The sequence below is a fragment of the Conger conger genome, chromosome 5, assembly GCF_963514075.1.
Source record: "Conger conger chromosome 5, fConCon1.1, whole genome shotgun sequence".
Taxonomy (NCBI): domain Eukaryota; kingdom Metazoa; phylum Chordata; class Actinopteri; order Anguilliformes; family Congridae; genus Conger; species Conger conger.
The window spans coordinates 21,480,458-21,499,358 of record NC_083764.1 but is presented as its reverse complement, the minus strand read 5'-3'; the positions used below and the strand labels follow the sequence as shown (position 1 = coordinate 21,499,358).

The 18,901-nt window shown below is 41.9% G+C and overlaps 2 protein-coding genes across 3 annotated transcripts in view; both read right to left on the bottom strand.

Annotated features, from left to right (window-relative positions):
• The window catches only part of ino80 (INO80 complex ATPase subunit), a 45,610-nt gene extending 34,350 nt beyond the window's left edge, over positions 1-11,260 (bottom strand). Inside the window, exons 1-6 of the mRNA XM_061241429.1 lie at positions 11,131-11,260; positions 3,842-3,919; positions 2,777-2,960; positions 2,121-2,290; positions 1,725-1,792; positions 830-982 (exon numbers count right to left, since the gene is read on the bottom strand). Of these exons, the coding sequence (XP_061097413.1) occupies positions 830-982; positions 1,725-1,792; positions 2,121-2,290; positions 2,777-2,919 (534 nt within the window). The 5' untranslated portion in view covers positions 2,920-2,960; positions 3,842-3,919; positions 11,131-11,260. The remainder of the gene's footprint in view (positions 1-829; positions 983-1,724; positions 1,793-2,120; positions 2,291-2,776; positions 2,961-3,841; positions 3,920-11,130) is intronic.
• A 2,513-nt stretch (positions 11,261-13,773) lies between these two features.
• LOC133128563 (vacuolar protein sorting-associated protein 18 homolog) lies at positions 13,774-18,901 on the bottom strand. 2 transcript variants are annotated; one of them, XM_061242192.1, is made up of 6 exons: positions 18,743-18,901; positions 18,528-18,648; positions 18,157-18,298; positions 17,766-17,857; positions 15,440-17,310; positions 13,774-14,949 (listed from the first exon to the last, which is right to left on the bottom strand). In XM_061242192.1, the coding sequence occupies exons 2-6, from the start codon at positions 18,628-18,630 to the stop codon at positions 14,221-14,223; spliced, it is 2,937 nt and encodes a 978-aa protein (XP_061098176.1). In that variant the 5' UTR covers positions 18,631-18,648; positions 18,743-18,901; the 3' UTR covers positions 13,774-14,220. The 2 variants fall into 2 exon arrangements, with proteins under 2 accessions (XP_061098176.1, XP_061098177.1); XM_061242193.1 differs by having other exon boundaries at positions 18,528-18,901.

Below are 18,901 nucleotides of genomic sequence, written 5' to 3'. Positions count from 1 at the left end.
GTGTTGTGTGTTCAAAGATGCTCTTCTGTATACCACTGTTGCAACGTGTGGTTATCTGAGTTACTGTTGCCTTCCTGTCAGCTTGAACCAGTCTGACCATTTTCCTTTGACCTCTCACCTTTATTTTTTATTTTTTCATAATCCTCTGTAAACTCTAGAGACTGTTGTGTGTCCAGGAGATCATCAGTTTCTGAGACACTCAAACCACTCGGTCTGGCACCAGCAATCATTCCACGGTAAAAGTCCCTTCAATCACATTTCTTCTCCATTCTGATGTTTGGTCTGACCAACAACTGAAACTCTTGAGCATGTTTGCATGCTTTTATGGACAGAGTTGCTGCCATATTATTGGCTGATTATATGAGAATATACCCTCAGTAGAAACATATGTTTCGGTGGAGAATAAGCCAATTAAAAATTACATTTATAATTTATATAACTAGAATTTATGTAAGAACAAACCTTTTAGAATTAATACAGGCCTGACTTAATATTTTCTGTAAACATGAATTAATTGGTTTGTTGGAAAAGAAGATTGTTTACAAGTTGTTATCCCAAAAACAAGCCAAAAAATGTATCCCGGCTATTCTGATGGTCCGTCAGCAATGCAGAGTTTGGAAAAATCCAAAGGACGTGTGATCCGTTGGCCAACAGAAATAGCGGCCACAAGGGGGCGCATATCCGTAACAGTCCATTAACTATTCTCCATGGGAAGGAGCGACTTGCGGTCTCCGTGAACCCAACGATGCGCTGAGTTGTGAACACCGACCCGAGCTGTCACCCTGGCGTTAAGCGAGCAGTGGTAAGCGAGCGTGCGTGCGGGACCCACCTCGCGGTCCGAGTGGAACCGGCTCTGGTGCAGCTTGGTGAACTTGTGCAGCCGCAGCATGTCCTGCAGCTCGTCCCGGGACAGGGAGAAGTCCGAGTCGTCCGAGTCCGTGTCCGAGTCTGAGTCCGTGGTGTTGTCGCTCAGCAGGATCCCCTGGGCCCAGCAAGCAAGTCCTCATCAACCACACCACTCATTCAGTGAAACCAAACTACTACTCCTCACTTCATTCAGCAAACCATCCTACTCATTCTGTAAAGCCATACTACTCCTGGCCTCATTCAGTGAAACCACACTACTCATTCAGCAAGACCATACTACTCATTCTGCAAGACCATGCTACTCATTCAGTAAAACCATACTACTCCGGGCTTCATTCTGTAAAACCACACTACTCCTGAACTCATTCAGTAAAGCCAAACTACTCCTGGCTTCATTCAGTAAAACCATACTATTCCTGGACTCATTCAGTAAAACCATATTACTCCTGGCTTCATTCTGTAAAACCTCACAACTCCTGGACTCATTCGGTAAAGCCAAACTGCTCCTGGCTTCATTCAGTAAAACCATACTATTCCTGGACTCATTCAGTAAAACCATATTACTCCTGGCTTCATTCTGTAAAACCTCACTACTCCTGGACTCATTCAGTAAAGCCATATTACTCCTAGCTTCATTCAGCAAAACCACACTACTTCTGGCCTCATTCAGCAAAACCACACTATGCCTGACCTCATTCAACAAGGCCAGTATACTACAGCATACAGTATCCTGGCCTCACCCTACAATGCAAACATGTAATGCTAAAAATGTAAGGTAGCAAAGAATGGATATCTACAGAACACAGTTATACAAATTGCAGGGCTACAGATTGTCTGAATCATTCAGCGCCTCATACCTTGAGCCATTTCCTGCTCTTCTTCAGTTTGGAGAAGTTGTACAGACTGGCCTTGTCTGGTTTATGCTCTGTGGAAACAGTAAGGTGAATTAGGGCCAGTCAGGGCGAGAGGGAAAGGTGATGAGACTCATTACATTACATTACATTACATTACATTATTGGCATTTAGCAGACGCTCTTATCCAGAGCGACGTACAGTTGATTAGACTAAGCAGGAGACAATCCTCCCCTGGAGCAATGCAGGGTTAAGGGCCTTGCTCAAGGGCCCAACGGCTGTGCGGATCTTATTGTGGCTACACCGGGGATTAGAACCACCGACCTTGCGTGTCCCAGTCATTTACCTTAACCACTACGCTACAGGCCGCCCCTACAGACTCAGTTGTACAAGCCCCTTACCCAGAAGCAGAGCTCCATTGAGGGCACTGTTTTCAACCAGCACACCGGGGCCGCCCACCACCCCACAGTCTGCCGGGTCCAGGGGCTCCTCCTTGGGCCTCTGCAGGGGGGACTGGGGGTCCAGGGGGGCCAGTGAGGGGCCCTCCCCAGAACCGTCGTCACTCTCATCACTGGTAAAGAGAACACACAGCATTTCAGTACTGAATCAGTGATAACACCATCATCACAGCACGTTAATTTCAGTACTGAATCTGTGGTCACACCATCATCACTACTCATGCCATTATGACTATGTCTGCATTTCAGCACTGAATCCATGATCACACCATCATCACTCACTGTGAATGCAATTCAGTACTGAATCATTGATCACATCTTCTTAATAGTGCATGCATTTCAGCACTGAATCTCATTTCCAACTGACTCATACCATCATCACTCACTGTGCATTCATTTCAACACTGAATCAACGATCAAACCATCATCACTGTACATGCATTTCAGCAAAGAATCAGCAAGCACGCCACCATCACACACGGTGCCGGCATTTTCCGCATCTAATCAGTAATCACGCCACCATCACTGTGCATTTCAGCACCGATTAGTCCGGCAGCCTAACTCATCCGGGCGGAGAGCACGTCCGCTGTGGAGCTCACCTGGACAGGTCTTTGTTGAAGAGGGTGGCAGTTTGGCGCAGGAAGGCGTCCAGCCGGAGGGATCTCTCCAGGTACTGCAGGTGGAGCGGCCTGGCCAGCTTAGAGCAGACGCCATCTTCCTCTCCACCCGGCTCAGCGGCCATAGGGGTCGTGGCTCTGACCCACTCCCGGGCGCAAACGCTCACTGCAACAGGAAAGTGGAACGGCGTGACCACGGCAACACCCGGCAAGAATCGCGCACTGCTTAACCCTTTCAGTGCCAAGCCCAATATGTGGCTTCACCTAAAATTTCAAGGGGTTTTGGCTTTGGTTGGGATCAAATTAATATATTTTGTGACCACCCTTTGGCGTTAAAACTGCATCACTTCTCTGAGATAGCCAACGCTGTCCTACAGTTCTACAAAACAATCAGCAGGGAGGTTGTTCCAAGCATGTTGGAGAAATTGCCACAGTTCTTCTGCAGACTTTGGTTGGGTCATGCTTCTGATCTCAGACAACCTTGATCAAGTTTTTATGTAAAAAGTAGTCAATTGCTTACAGTAATAAGTTACTTTTTTTAACTAAATACAAAAATGTCTCTGTAAAATTAAATCTTTTGGAAAATGAATATTTGGATATCTCAAATGTGTTATTATATACTAACACAAACAAAAAAATAAGCATATATATAATAAAGTCTAGGGTGTCTTCTCCACAGTACTGTAGCACTCTTGGGATTTCATGGTAGTTACACTTGAGTTCCATACGGCACTCTTGGGACTGAAAGGGTAAAAAAAACTGCCTCTGAATCTATTCTTGTACACCTTTCTCTTACTCTGGAGAACATACATCACTTCCAATAAACACCAAATATCGCACAAACAGACATCATTTAATACGTTACTTTCACTGTTATGTATTTTGAGAAACAGACCACACATTTGATTTGAGTTATTTGTGAGTTTTTACTTTGAATGTCTGTTTCAATGTAAACACTGAACTGTGGAGGGAATAGATCATTCATTCTTCATAAATTGCATAATCAGTAAGTGGGATCAGCATTTTAAAAAGAAGAGCTCACTGTACCTTATGAAAATGTGATATACTTTTCGTCATTTCCAATATTCCAGTATGGCGAATAGAAATCGGAAGTATAGACAGTGCCTAAAGAAAGAGAGACACGCATTACAACTCGACAACCTGCACTTCTCAAAAAGCAATCAACCAATCACAGAGACACATCGAGGTCCTCAAGGGCCGAGAACTGCTGGTTGGGAGTCAGGTGTGAAGACAGTCTGACCACTCAGTAACAATAATTGTTCAGGCTCTTGTTACACCAAAGAGAAAAGGAAACCAGGGCTGGATTCAAAGAACAGAAGTGATGTTCCCTGTATTGGCCAGTTTATGCGAACTATGCTAAGCCCACAGTATACGTCGGGAGACAATAGAACGTTCCTGAATGTTCTGCGGTTTCAGTCAAGTGACACTCCGCCGTTCTTTACCTTGTGATCTTGCAGACCAGAAAGAAGCCACTATAGTTGTCTATAGATGTCTTTGTAGCTAAAGATGAACAATGGTTTGATTTAAATTCTGTGATGTGTAGGTTGAGGATGACCTTAAAAGACAGTTTCAGTCAAGTGACACTCCGCCGTTCTTTACCTTGTGATCTTGCAGACCAGAAAGAAGCCACTATAGTTGTCTATAGATGTCTTTGTAGCTAAAGATGAACAATGGTTTGATTTAAATTCTGTGATGTGTAGGTTGAGGATGACCTTAAAAGACAGATGCCCTGCTAAACAAGAATCGCAAGAACCTTCAACTACTAAATATGTTAATATTAGCAAAAGGATATATTGTCAAAGAAAAGATAAAACGGCATGGAAAGAAAACACCGGAAATATATTTTGATATGGACAACCCCCTTTTGACAAGAACTGTTCAAGGACTTTCAAGGTCAGCTTTTTAAGCTTTGAAAGACTTGACTGTAAATGTGAAAATATAAGCTCTCATAATGAACAGTAAAAATATTATGTTTTGATTGACCATTCCTCTCCCACGGAAAACGAAATGCTGGTGTTAATTAGCATCATTTCCTGGTATACGAAATCTAAGCACTTCTACGACCTTGAACTTTTCACATTAAAAATGAAGCACTTGCAAGATTTTTAAACAGTCTATGGGTGCAATGCTTGGATGATGTTCATTTTCAATGAGCTCTAACTGCCTAGACATATATATATAATTTCATTCTACAGCTTTATTCTAGTAGTGAAAAAGAAGACCAGTCCAGTTCAGGTCTATCGAGCAAATAACCTCAAGTTATGGTTAAAAGGGCATTAATTCTATGCATTCATATGTTATGTCAAACACAAACTAAGCAGGCTGCACATTTAAAATGCCAGTTCACAGTTGCATGGACACAGAGTCTCAGTAATAGAATAATTGTTTTATTCTTTTTCTATTTTTGAGCTCTGTTGAAGTTCGCCAGTAACTGTGGCATTATATTTGATGTCGAGTTTTTCAAATGTAAATTGTCGGCACATCAATTACCAGATAAGGAGTGGTCCATAGAGGTCCATTATATCATGGTGAACTGCATCAAAAGATTTGACACATCTCAGCAAAACTATCTGGATAGATAGTCCTCTGGGTAAGTGGACACATACTTTAATTGAATTTTTGGGTGAACTGTCCCTTTGAGCAGTCTCCTTGTTATGGCAGTGATTTCTGCTGTGTGTTCCAGAAAATTCTGTTGTACCAAAATGGCATCCACACAAGACACGACCGTTAAACAGCATCTGGGCATCACCTATGATTACCTGACTGCAGAGGTGAGCTGTGCCCCAGGAAAGAGCACCCCTGAGACCTTGTTGCCTGCACTGTGTGGCACCTGCCCTGGAAACATGCTCCCAAGCCTGGAACCTTTGTTTCACGTGTGAAACTGCAGTGCTGTGCAATGCAGCAGGGAGCTCAATACACATGGACATATCTTCTCCTCACAAGGCAACAAGAGCACGCACTCAAAGCAAATTAATTTAAAATACACAAGTCTTTCTTCATTGTGATACAAACAAACCCTCTTACTAGGGTCTGAGAGGTGTTAAGTTCACACTCTAATTCCAAACTCACATCAAACACATCTACAAGACCTCCTTTACCCACCTCAAAAACAAAGTCAGACTTAAGCCATCCTTTTCCAAACCTGACACTAAAGAAACTGGTTCATGTTTTGATCTTTTTCTCGGTAGACTACTGTAACAACTGCCTCTCTGGTCGCCTAGCCAAATTCATCAACAGCCTTTGTCTTATCCTGAACAACACCACCAGAGTCTTCACCAGATCATAGACATCAGCTCACATCACCCCAATACTTGAAAATCTTCACTGGCTTCTAGGCCACAATAAGATAAATTTCAAATCCTCTTCCCAACCTATAAAGCCCTAAACTGCCAGGGCCCCACCTCCCTCAGTGAACTCTTTACCATCTACAAAGCCTCATGCACCTCCACTTCAACCCCATTCCACACTGCTACTGGTCACCCCTACACACCTCCAGACAATGGGAGATCAAGCCTTTTGCTCGTTTGCCCCTTGACTCTGGAACTCCCTCCGTGACCACTTTAGAATTGCCCCCTCTATTGATGCTCTGGAAACAGGTCTTGAAGCCCTTTTCTTTACCAGGAAAGCCATCCTTGAAACATCTGCGTCCTTAACACATATTTCAGGCCTTTTAGTATTTTCATTTTTCCATTTTTTTGCTGTAGAGCACGATCACATTTTCCTGTGCAAATGACAGGCGCTATATAAATTGAATGTTTTTGTTATTATGGTCTTTAAACGGTACAGCTGAGGGTGACTCCACCCTGCTCCCTACATTCAGCACAGCTGAGGGTGACTCCACCCTGCTCCCTATGTTCAGCAGAGCCCGTATTTGAACATCAATCACAGAATGTGTCCATATGGGTTGTGGGTCCTGGCACGATGACCGTTAGAAGGCGCTTTGCCACAGATGGCACTCTCGAGTGCTACGCTGCCTGCCATTTCACCAGGCCTCCATACAGGCCCTAACGGATTATACGGCAAATGTCACATCCATTACCTAAAGTGTGCGTCCTGGGGCAAGGAGGGAGGAAGATTTAAATCAGTGTGCTATAGCTGCAGATGGATATACTCATATCAGATACAGATGAGGGTATAATGTCACATTTGCATACACGTAGTAGAAGCCATGTCCTAAAGAGTAGCTCTTATAAATGTAGTTTGGCTTTAATACAATACAGTGGGCTCCAGAATAATTGACACCCTTGAGAACTATGCACAAAAAGGGCTGTAAACAAAAAATATATAGTTAATGACATTAGCTTTATTTTCCAACATGCTTAAAGCACTTTATTAATGATTCAACAGAATCAACCAAAGTCTAAAGAGCACAATTAAACAAACGAAATCTTGGCAGAAAACCTGGTTGCCTCAAGTACTCCAAGCATACATCAAAATTCACACAGAAATGGTTAAGTAAAAACAACAACCATGTTCCCATCAGTCTCCAGACCTAAATCCCATGAAAAACCTATTGTCTGAAATACGGGGGGTGGAGGGCATCCCAAAGATATTGACGATTCTGAAAAGTTCCGCATCGAGGAACTCAAAAATGTTCACAAATTATAGGAAAAAACTCATGGTTGTTATCTTTGCCAGGGATTATTCCATAATTATGGAACCTCTTTCTGAGGGATTTTTTTTTTTGTTTGTTTTTTGGAAAAATGTAAGACCTGTTTGATTCCCTTGAATCGTTAATAAAGCACAGTGATTTACAAATGCTGGAAAATAAAACGGATGTCAATAACTGTATTATATGGTAGTTTACAGCATTTTTACGCACATTTATCAAGCGTGCCAATAATTCTGGAGCCCATTGTAGTTCCGTTAGACTCAGATGAACAACATTAAAGCAAAATTGTATTGCCAATTTCACTTTGTTTGATTTTATAAGATTATAATACTTGTTAGGGGTGCCAATAATTTTGGTGGTTTTCATAAAATGTTAGATTACTAAATAGAAAACACTGAAACATGAACGTAAATGTATTGAAATAAAAGTACAGTTTTCCCTTATGTCTGAACATAAAATATAGATCATTATCCATGTTGTTAATAATATGCAGCCTTTTTTCTCTGTTTTTATTAAGGGTGCCAATAATTCTGGAGCCCACTGTAGAGGCTACAAAAACAAAAATGTATTAAGAAATAACACTTTATTCTATCATTAAGTCATTAGGTAAAAGTTTGGTCTTCATATGCATCTGCTCTAATTACGGAGCAAAAATAAAACAAGAATGAAATTAAACTAGACACTTTACTAGGTTCTCACTGCCAGTTGCTTATGGGCTGTGTGTATTCTGTTGTGAACATCACTACCCACAACAAGTGGTCAAGAGTCAGGAAAATTCTAGAAATATCCAGCAGCTATCTGTATATATCCTGAGTCAATTTATTGGCTCTACAGGTACAACATGGTCATACAATTCTCTACCACTGTTTATGTTCACTGCAGCAAAAGAGGCTGTTGAACTTAAACATGGAATGTGGCTAAATCCCATATTCCAGCTTTGGCAGGAAGAATACTGGGGGTCATTCTATACCACATGCCAGTCCTCAAGTCATTAGAAACTAGCTATTTCTGACATTTCATCAGGAAAATATATGGGAGCAAACTGTGATCTATGTGCTACTCCTGTAAAAATAAAAGCGACTTTTAAAGGGACTATTTTTATTTGATGTTCGGTACTGCCGTTTTAACGTATTACACAGAAAAAGATGCACAATAGTCAGAAACTTCCTGTTTCACTGGAGTGTAAAAATGAGGTAACAAGCATGCAAAATCCCTTTGTCAACCATCAGCATGGGAAAATCCAAATAACACATCTATCCCATTGTATGTTAGGCACTTGCCATCCAATGTAATACATCACACATTGGGTCTGCATCTAAATGTTCCTCATTCAAGATCTATAAAAATGTTTTGAGAAAGCGGTCTGCCATGTTCCAGGTGTACATTCAACTCTGCAATACGACTGTATGTGTGAGGTTTTACTTCCTCGTTATTCGAGCAGCTGATAAAATCCTAGTATTTCCCTTTCTTCACTTATATCACATGGCAGTCAGCAACGAAATGATAAGACAATGAAATCCTTACCATGTTTACAACCTGTAATTATGTCATCATTCAACAGTGAAGCACATTACAGGTAAACAGGAAAGATTACGGTTATGAGAAATGGTTTGCTTTTGCTCTCTCTCTCAATATATATATATATATATATATATATATATATATATATATATATATATAATATTAAAACATTTCTGAGTTTTGTTTTATGAAATGCATCCATGCTCAAATATGAATCTGCTACAGCAGTCAATGTAACTAGGCAGTTGGTTCATTAAGGGGACAGGAGCACATAATTATTACACTCTCTTACACTTACATATACACACAGTCTGGGGAGCCATAGACACAAAGACTGCAAAGACATGAAAATCTCTCTGAATCTGAGAAGATGGCAGGCACATTATAAGCATAACAATGCACCTGCCTGCAACCCTAGTGTTCAAAACTTCTGCAAATGAGCATGAGGAAAAGAAGAGCTCACGGGGAAACACAATTGCCATGAAATAACCATGGGGAGTGCTTAATACTGGCTCACTGAGTGTGATATTGTCTTGACAATATACAATACAATATAGTCTGTAGTGCACCACTCTGTCTATGTACGTTGCAGCTCAAATACTGTTGCCCAAACAAAGTCGGCTGATTAAAAGGTAATTGCTTTAGCAGGAAAGGTCGTCAGTGCCGGTTCCCACAAAGCAGGTCAGATATCCCGCTTAAAAACCACAATTTCAGTTAAAACATTGAACCTGCTGCATTCGGCAATGGACAACCTAATATGAACCCACTTGTATGGAGTCATTATAGTTTGCAGAACCCCCAGGTGACACGAACATTTCTCAGCAATGCTCTTGGGCACTTAAGTTAGTATACTTAACGTTAGACTACGTTTCTCAAATACAGAGTAACTTAAGATAGTTTTTCTTTTCATTTACCGAAATATGCCTAATGGCTAGCAATCTTTAAAAAACTAAAAACAAGTGTCCATATGGGCTCTAAACTGGCTGCCGTTAGACAGGGATAATTATGCCAACTTCGAAAACAGCATCGTTATCTGACAAGATAATTTGGAGTCCAGACCCAATATGTGTCAACTCTATCGTTAAATTGTATTGGGGTTAGCTACTTAAAACGCTGGTTTTGTTTATTTAGCACACTTAATAATGACTTAAACCCCACGTGCAAATCTAACGTTACACGTGTGGCATAATACAGCAGCTTGTATTGAAGTTACCCGATAACTTCCTATAATAGTTAACCGATTATATCGATTTCGGTTCACTAAGCGAACGTTGACGTTAGCAATGTTATGCGTCTTATCAATGGTTTAACTACATCCATAGCTAAATAAGATAGCCAGATAACTATTCTGTACATTTGACAGGCTACCCCATAGCCAGCTATCAGATTAACGATCGCTGCATTTTATGTGCTGCTGTCGACAATGATACGCTAAAGTAGCGGAAATGCTAATCCGTATTATTCCGATTAGGATAGCTGGTTAACGTAATTTTACATGATCGTTGTAGAATTTGCTTGCTAATGTTAGATAAGTACATTACATTACGCGGGCAGTGAACCATCAACCAAAAATAACGTCAGTGAACACTATGCCTTACTATTCTTAGCTAGCCTTGCTGGGTAGCATCAAGCACAAATGCCCTAGCTAGCTAGCTGGCTTGCTAAGGTTAGATGACTTGGGTGGTGGAAATCACAATAGACAGTAGCTAGCAATCTACGAAAACGAGCGGGCTTGTAAACTTGCTTGTGTTGATTTGTGCTCATTTTGCTGTAGTATGGGTAACCGTTTAGGCTTTCCATTAAACTCAGGCCCTTTGTTTAGACAGCTATCCAGCTACTGTTTTGCGCTGTCTAGTATAGCTAGCTAGCCAGTTAGCGATAAACTTTGCAATTAAAACGTCCTCTTCAGTATTTGGATAATTCAAAGAGGTTCTGTCACTTTAAGGGCACCACCACAACACATAAATGAGAGTATGATCAGTGACAAAATATTCTGGAATTGGGTTTTCTTGCTTCCCGACGAGGCCCAGGATTCTATCCGGAACCCCTCGTTCGCCTTGCCTTTGCGCCGAGAAAGTCTAAGCTGCCCCAGTTCTCTGTTTCCCGCATTGTAATTCTCTCTCCCTCCCGGCCATCTTCCCCCATTGCTTCCCCACCATGTTCCTTACAAGCACTCGCTCACCTCAGCCCCGTGTCCCCTTTTCTCTCACTCTCTCAACGGCTGCCGGCTCTCCGCTCGCTGTCTCCAAAATGGCGGTTCTGAGCTACGAGGGAGTCTGTGAGCGCTGGGCCGGCAGCAGCAGAGAGGCGGCCACTTTCAGTAACTGAGAGAGCAGGGACACGGCGCCATGGCGAGGAGAGAGCAGGGAACAGGCATACTAATCAAACGCAGACTGCGTTATGCGATTGGTGAACACTTTTTAAAGTATTTCTATGTGAAGTTTAAAATGTGTCCAAACACAATCGCTCCCATAGACAATGTTTGCAACTACGAGTGTCAAAAATGCAAATATTTATTTTCTGAATAAAATTTGACTCAATTTCAAATTATGCTATCCGAAATCTATTGATGGAGTCTTTTAAACACGAAGATTGCCGAAGTGTACGTGATGTCATCAGAGGTAAAGTCTCCACCGGAATTGAAATATCGCGATAGCCTAATAAATATCTGGATAGTAAAATTTCCTTATGATTATGTCATTTATACAGAGCAGGATCAAGGCAGCCTATTATAGATTTTTGGTTGATTTCAGATTTTTTTAACAAAGATATGGTTGATGTGGATATTCTGCCCACTCATCTTATCGACCACAAAATCTTACCTCTACTGAACCACTGTGTTCAAAACTCATAGTTCCCTGCTATTACATTCATTTAAAAATGTAATAGCTCAAACTTTTCAAATGAGCTAAATATTTAAGGATTGTTTTTCTATTATAGTTAAATAAAAGAATGCTGGACATGTCTCTCTCAATAAAATCGAGACATGAGCCAGTTTGCAAATCAAACTAGATAAACAGTATTTAAAAAAGGCTGAAGGTGCCTTTACCCGATAAATAAAAATATGGATTAAATAGGGAGAACAGAATTCACACTATTTCTTTAGTTTAGAAATAATTTGATCATTTTAACAGTAATAATATGAATCTAATAATTGTTACTATTATTAGAAATCATAATAATAATAATAATAATAATAATAACAATAATAATAACAATAATAATAATAATAATAATAATAATAATAATAATATTGGCAGACTAAATGTTAATGGTTTCATTACAGATTACCATAAACTAATATCTAATTAAAGTGACTTTTACAAGAATTTGTATCGTACATTTTTTTGCCAAGCATTGGTTGACACCTTTTCAACTCTCTGATGGTTGAACCAGTTGATATAAATTATCTGGAGTTATTCAATAAACCTATTAACATTGAGGAAATTGTGGATGCAGTTAGTGGATGCAGTTCGTTTTCTGAGAAATAAGAGATCACCAGTTATTGATAGAATAACATAAGAATTCTACTTACAACTTTTTTAAAAAGTGCCCCATTTATATATAGGTTTTTGAGGTAAGTGTAAAAAAGAAAAGAAAAAAAAGAAGGTCTCCCAACTACTCTGACACAGGGATTAATAACTCTTAATTTCCAAACTGAAAAAAAAAAAAAACATTGTTATAAATATTATGCATCCAATGTTTGCTAAATAAGGACGACAAGATATTTGCTCTAATACTGGCTAAAATTAAGACTGCATTGGTAGAGAATATATCATAACTCAAAATGGCAGATAACACCACACTCCTCCTTCAAAATAAAAATCTAATCCCTACTGCTATTTAAGTAATGAGAGAGTTCTCAAAAGCTTCCACCTTATGTTTGAACATAAATAACTGTGACTGTACGGCAATAAAGGAGTGTTCCTATTACAATATAATAATATTCCAGTGAAAATGTGAGTATTAAATTCGGGAAAAATTATCAACAGAAGAGGAGCCCCCTCTATCCTATTATTAAAAAACACAAAACAAATAAAATGAATTAATTGAAAGTAATTAATGTCATCATTACTAAAGCAGAGGGTATCTCTGGGCAATATTGGCTCTACAGCATGATAGTATTGCTTTGTGGATGGTATTGGGGCCTGGCTTATGCATAATTGATATTGTATTGTATTACTAATAAAGTTAATTTTATTTTTTTTCATAAATTCTACCCGGCTAAAGACTATTAAAAAAATTAAATACATTAACATAACCTGTACATTTTGTTATAGATACCCAGAGACTGTTGAATGTATGTTTTGGTTCTGCTCATTTGTGAAGCATTGCTGACAAAATGATTTTATGACTAAAAATATTGATTCAAATGGGAAAATCATAGATATCTCTCATGCATACATGGACAAATCTTCTCATATTAAAGGCTAAATTCCATATTCATAAATACAAAATTCAAAGGCAAACTTTTTTTAGAAAGGAAATGAAACAATACATTGACTCAATATCAAAAAGTGATAAAACTGTAGACTTTTTAATATTAAAATATGTACATTTATTTTATATAGATATTCTTTGTTGTGCATTTGTTCTACTTGTACATGTTATGAAGTTTAGTAAGTATAAAAATGAACTGCAAGCCTTGCATTTGTTTAGAAATAAATCAGCAATAGGAGACACTATTATCTAGTCAATGAGTTGTCCACAGAGCAGACACTCAAATAATTACTAAATACAGACACATCCAATGTTAGGACAAAAACTACACAAGAAAATGTTCAGAAAAAACCCTATAATGTCCCAAAAATGCAACAGACAAATGTTATAACTGTAATTTGCTTTAATTGAGGGAAAGGATTTAGGAGGCCAATACGTAGTACAGACAACCCACCTGCACAGTTTAAATTATTGGATAACTGATACAATTACAGTTATTGAGCAATGGATACTTGGAGCAATGTACTTTCTCTGACTTTTTACCTAAAACATGTACTGAACTAAATTGGGTTTGGAGAGCTTTGTAAAACTGATTCCATGTGACTCCAATAACAGCAAAGATGTGTAAATTTTGAAAGCAAGTTGTAGGTGTATAATATCAAGAGAGCGCAGCTTCAGATTTAACAAGCATGTTTTAATGCCTCACATGCCAACCTGCGGGTAGTGTAAACAGGCAGAGCTAATAGCATAGTTTTTGCCAGTATATTAGACATAACCCAGCCCAGCCTTCGCCAAACAGCCATATACAGTCAGTTATGCGAGAGCGTGGCGGTCACAGCCAGCTGGACTTCTCCTCCTCATACTTCTGCGGATCAATAAAGGGCTTATCGATGGACCTGATCATCAGGTCACCACAGAACACGCACTCAGCAGCGATGATGTCGTCGATGTCGGACTTGATCTGCTCGCGGCTTGGCTGACCGGTCCCTAGGCTCACCGTGTCCTCCTCCTTGGGCCTGCGTCGGGGCCTGGCAGGCTGCACAGTGTCGGCCAGCTTCTTCTGCAGCTCCTCCAGCTTGGCCTGCCGGTAGGCGGGCAGATGCGGGGTCACCTCCTGGAGCAGGCAGTCATAGTGGAACATGTGACTGCACAGGAAGAGGTAGAAGGGCCGGTTGAGGAGGGGGAACTCGCAGGCGGCGCACTTCTCCTGTGACTCCACCACGCCGTACTTGTTCCGCATCTCCTGGATGTCCTCCCGGATGTGCTTGGCACTTTCGGTGGCCTCCTCCATCTCCTGCTTCAAGCCCTCGATATGTCGGTTGTACTCCTCCAGGGAGCCGCAGATGGCCTCCTTGAAGTGGTCGATGGTGACAAAGTCAGGGAAGAAGGGAAGTATGTCCTCGATTTTCAGCAGGTCGCAGCTGGATAGGCAGTTCATGGCCTTTTTCACATCTTTCTCCTCCAACACCACGTGTCTGGCGATCTTCAGCCACAGTTTTTTCCGAAGCTCCTCGTCATCCTCTGGCAGGTCAGCACATGACTTAGCCAGGTCAACATCCACCTGCAGGAACAACCAAGCAGATCTGTATGAACAACCACAAGCAAGTGCTGTAGTGGATAGAGACACACTATTATTGAATTACAACTAATGCATGCAGCACTGTATTTTGGCCACACCACCAAATACATAATTGTATTATTTGAATTTGTATCTTAGCAGAAAAGTATTTAAATTTCATAAAATATTGGAATTTAAAAAGACCAAACTAAACTTTTCTTATAGTTTATCAAGATTTCATTTTATGTAACTTGGAAGTTTAACTTATTACTAGAATGAATTAATGTCTGTTCCATTTTAAAATAAGTAGTAAAATTGTTAACCACAAAGTCGTTTTCTTCTTAATTATCTCCTAAAAACTTGTCTTCTACACAGTTGTGTTTCATGACCTGTTAAATATAGTATATATCAAAAAAGATTTACAATCTTGCACTGTTGTATGGCCAAGGATATATAAAAAAGGATAAAGAGGATATAAAAACCCCATGTGTACTTGTAAAGCCAGATCGACGGCCTCCTCGTAGAGCTCCATTATCCTGTAGACCAGCACGCAGGCCTGCTGGTAGCCATGCTCCGCGCACAGCCTCAGGGCGTACTTCAGGTCATAGTGAACCTCCGAAGGGTGCGTGCCGGCCTGCTTCAAGTACTGCAGCAGCGAATCCGGCTTGTACTTGGCGTAGAGCGACAGCAGGTAGTTGTGAATCGCTTCGTCCTTCACCGCCAGCTCGTACACGCAGAACTCCATGTACCGAATGCTCTCGTTGATCTGCTGGGCACTGCCTGTCTGGCTGTAGTTCACCAAGGCGGGGATTAGCTTCTTGGCGTCCAACTTCTTGCCCATCTGGATCCAGGCGTCCACCACCTTGCCTGGGATGTGCTGCATGAGGACTGGGGAGAACTTGTAGAAGACCTTCTGCTCGCAGTGCTTGGAGAGCACCTCCAGGGCGGCGGTGTAGTTGTCGTGCTGGCAATGGTGGGAGACGACCCTCTCGTAGTCCTGCATGATGACGGAGAAGTGGACCATGTCGCCCACGTTGCCGTGGCTGGCCAGCAGGTCGTAAATGGTGCCACGGTTGTTATAGAAGCAGTCCTTGTGCCTGGAGCTACCAAGGAAGGCGTGGAACTCCTGCCGGGCCTCCTGTAGGACAGTACCCTCCATGTCGCGGGACTCGAGTCGGCCCAGGCGGTTGAGGTAGAGCTCGGTCAGCCACGTGACCAGCAGGGTGATCTGCGTCCTCTCGGCCTGCTTCAGGTTGCTCAGCTTCTTCAACAGGAACTCCTTCAGCGCCTCCTCCTCTTTGGCCTCGATGAACTTGAGGGCGATCTCCTCGAAGTAGTTCTGGGTGAGGGCGTAGCACTTGGCGCTCTCCAGGTACCTCTTGTTCTGGAAGCAGTGCTCCGCCTCCTTGGCCAGCACAATGTCCATGCACTCTGGACGGTCTCGGCAGTACTCCTTGGCCAGGTCGAAGCGGTTCATGCTGGTGTACATCTGCCACACGTCCCTGGCTTCCCTCTGGATGTGGTAGCGGAAGACAGCCAACTCCGTGTAGATCCACACCAGCCCGCCCGCGGGGTCCTTGATCATCCTCTTCAGGGAGCCAAACTTATCCGGGAAGATGTCCTCATGGACCACCTGGCCGTTGAGGGTGCAGATGGCTTTCACGCGGTCGCGGAGGAGCAGCAGGAAGTGGAACTGTGTCAGGACGATGGAGAGCGGCTTGTTGGAGCTCAGGTCGATGTCGGGCGTGTACTCCCAGACCTGCACGTCGCTCAGCAGGGAGTCGGGGCGACTGTAGTCCAGCTGGCCGTAGAGCACGCCGTTGCCCATCATCCAGGCGAAGGCCTTGGGGAAAGAGCGCAGCTTGGGGGTGTAGAAGGCGATCTCACTGTAGCCCATGTTGACGGGGAACTCCTGGAAGCTGGGGAGGAGGTCCTGGTTCTGGGCGAAGATTGAGCTGAAGCCCTGCTGCTCCGAACCCTCTGGAACCTTCCCCATGAACTGGAAGAGGCGTTTGCGAGTGGTGGCGACGATGAACCACTTGGAGTCCATCCCCCGCTCCACCTCCAGGCAGCAGACTGGTGCCGGCTGGCCATCCTCTTCCAGGGCATGGACCTGCCGGAAGTACTGGTCCGGGTGGGTGTTGAACAGACTCCCCTCCGAGGTGGAGATCTCAGCCTCAAAGATGAGCCCCAGGCTGGTGCCCACAAGGATGGGGCCAGTGTTGGCCTCCGTGCCAAGGACCCGGTTCCACGCCACGCTATCTATCAGATGACCCTTCCACCGGGACAGGCTCCGGACTTTCTGTGTGTTCCTGTTCAGGTACAGGCACTCATTTGCATTTAGGCAGATCACCAAGTGGGAGCCTGCAGGACAGATAAACCAGGGTCTCCATCAAACTTCTATTCCACCCCTTACCCTGAACCTACCCTAAGCACAGGGAAACACCAGTGGAAGGTAGAAATTAATTCACCAAGGTGCTTACTGAATCAGTATGGAAATGAATTAATTAAATGAGGAAAATATACCACCCACGTTCAGCTAAGTCAATGAGTTTGATCATTGCAGTGTTTTATATGTTCATTTCAGGCATATAAAAGGAAATGTAATCATTCAATCAAACAAGCAGTTGCCAATTTTGGAATCTCTGTTGTAAGGTCAGAAACAAATGTAATCAATTTCTTGTTACATTCCTGTTAAAGTCACATCAGGGATCTGCAAAAGGTGTAAATCATTTGTACAATTCAGTGTGCTGGGAGAGAACTGCTGCACTTATCAACATTAGGCACAATCCAGACACATTTACACATTAAATTACTACCTGTGTGGTCCAGAAACAGCTTGTGAACTTTAGTCTCATCTTTACGTCCAAGTTCGACTTGGTTTAGCTGATTAGGCTTTCCAAGATCAATTCTAAGAATAAGAACAAAGCATGAGTCAAATCTCAGGGCATGAAAAATGTGCCTTAAAATATGATTTAGAAAAAATAATTAGGATGCAGACTGGAAAAAGCACACAGAATGTCTTTTTGGAAAATGTGCACAAATGTTCCACACCTGCCATGAAATAACTTGCACTGTCTTTCTGAAACTTAGCCAACAAATATAACATAAACATAACATTTTCTGGTTATTGTGAGCAAACATGGTTGGCCTGGCAATGTGCCCAGTTCATGCAGGGACTAAGACACTTTATTGTCTATGGTCACTAACCTTAGAAGCGTATCCCTTCCTAAACTCATACATAGCTGGTTGTTGCATACTGTAAAGTGGTTTATTTTTTCTGGAGGAGTGAAATCAATCCTTTGCTTGTTGAATATTGGCTTCTCTTCTTCTAGCCGAACATTCACGAATCCTGAATTGGAAATGAGACATTTATCAACATACACAATTGGCCAGGAACTAATGTGCTAGCAGTACTTTACATAAAGCAATTAGAATTGTTGCAGGCTGAAAACGTGTACTACCTTTGCAGTAATATGAATGACAAAACAGTATTCAGGTATAGCTAATGTTAACGAACTCATTATTTCGTAAGTATACACGCCATGTGTCATCGAGGCAGGCCTATGCCCCGGTATTACCTGAATGAGTTATCCCAATGTTGGAGGCAGACAGACGGGTGTGCTGTTGAACAGGGTGCCTCCTATTCTGCGAGTCTTCATACTCATCAAGAATAGAAGCCATAGATGCAGATATTTCGAACTGGAGATGGAAAATAATCAAAATTTTACCGAGGCAGATTTCACTCAATAACAGTTTTATCCAATTAGCAAGCTCTGATTAAACTATTACGTACTTATTTTGCGATCATGAATTTCCGTTGTTTATGTGGTGCCCCCAAACGCAGGTAAAATTAAAACGCATTCATAAATAAAGTACTTTTGTCATTATTCCAGGTGATAGCTAGCTTCCTAAATACTGTATTCTGAAACCAGGAATCAAGTGACAGCAACAA

Bases quoted from the DNA above. Each gene is read 5' to 3' on its own strand.
- LOC133128563 (XM_061242193.1), bottom strand. From the start codon at position 18,630: ATGGCTTCTATTCTTGATGAGTATGAAGACTCGCAGAATAGGAGGCAC. The intron at 17,858-18,156 runs GTTAGTGACCAT...TCTTATTCTTAG, and splicing joins GGAAGGGATACGCTTCTAAG to AATTGATCTTGGAAAGCCTA. The intron at 14,950-15,439 runs GTACACATGGGG...TTGTTCCTGCAG, and splicing joins CCGTCGATCTGGCTTTACAA to GTGGATGTTGACCTGGCTAA.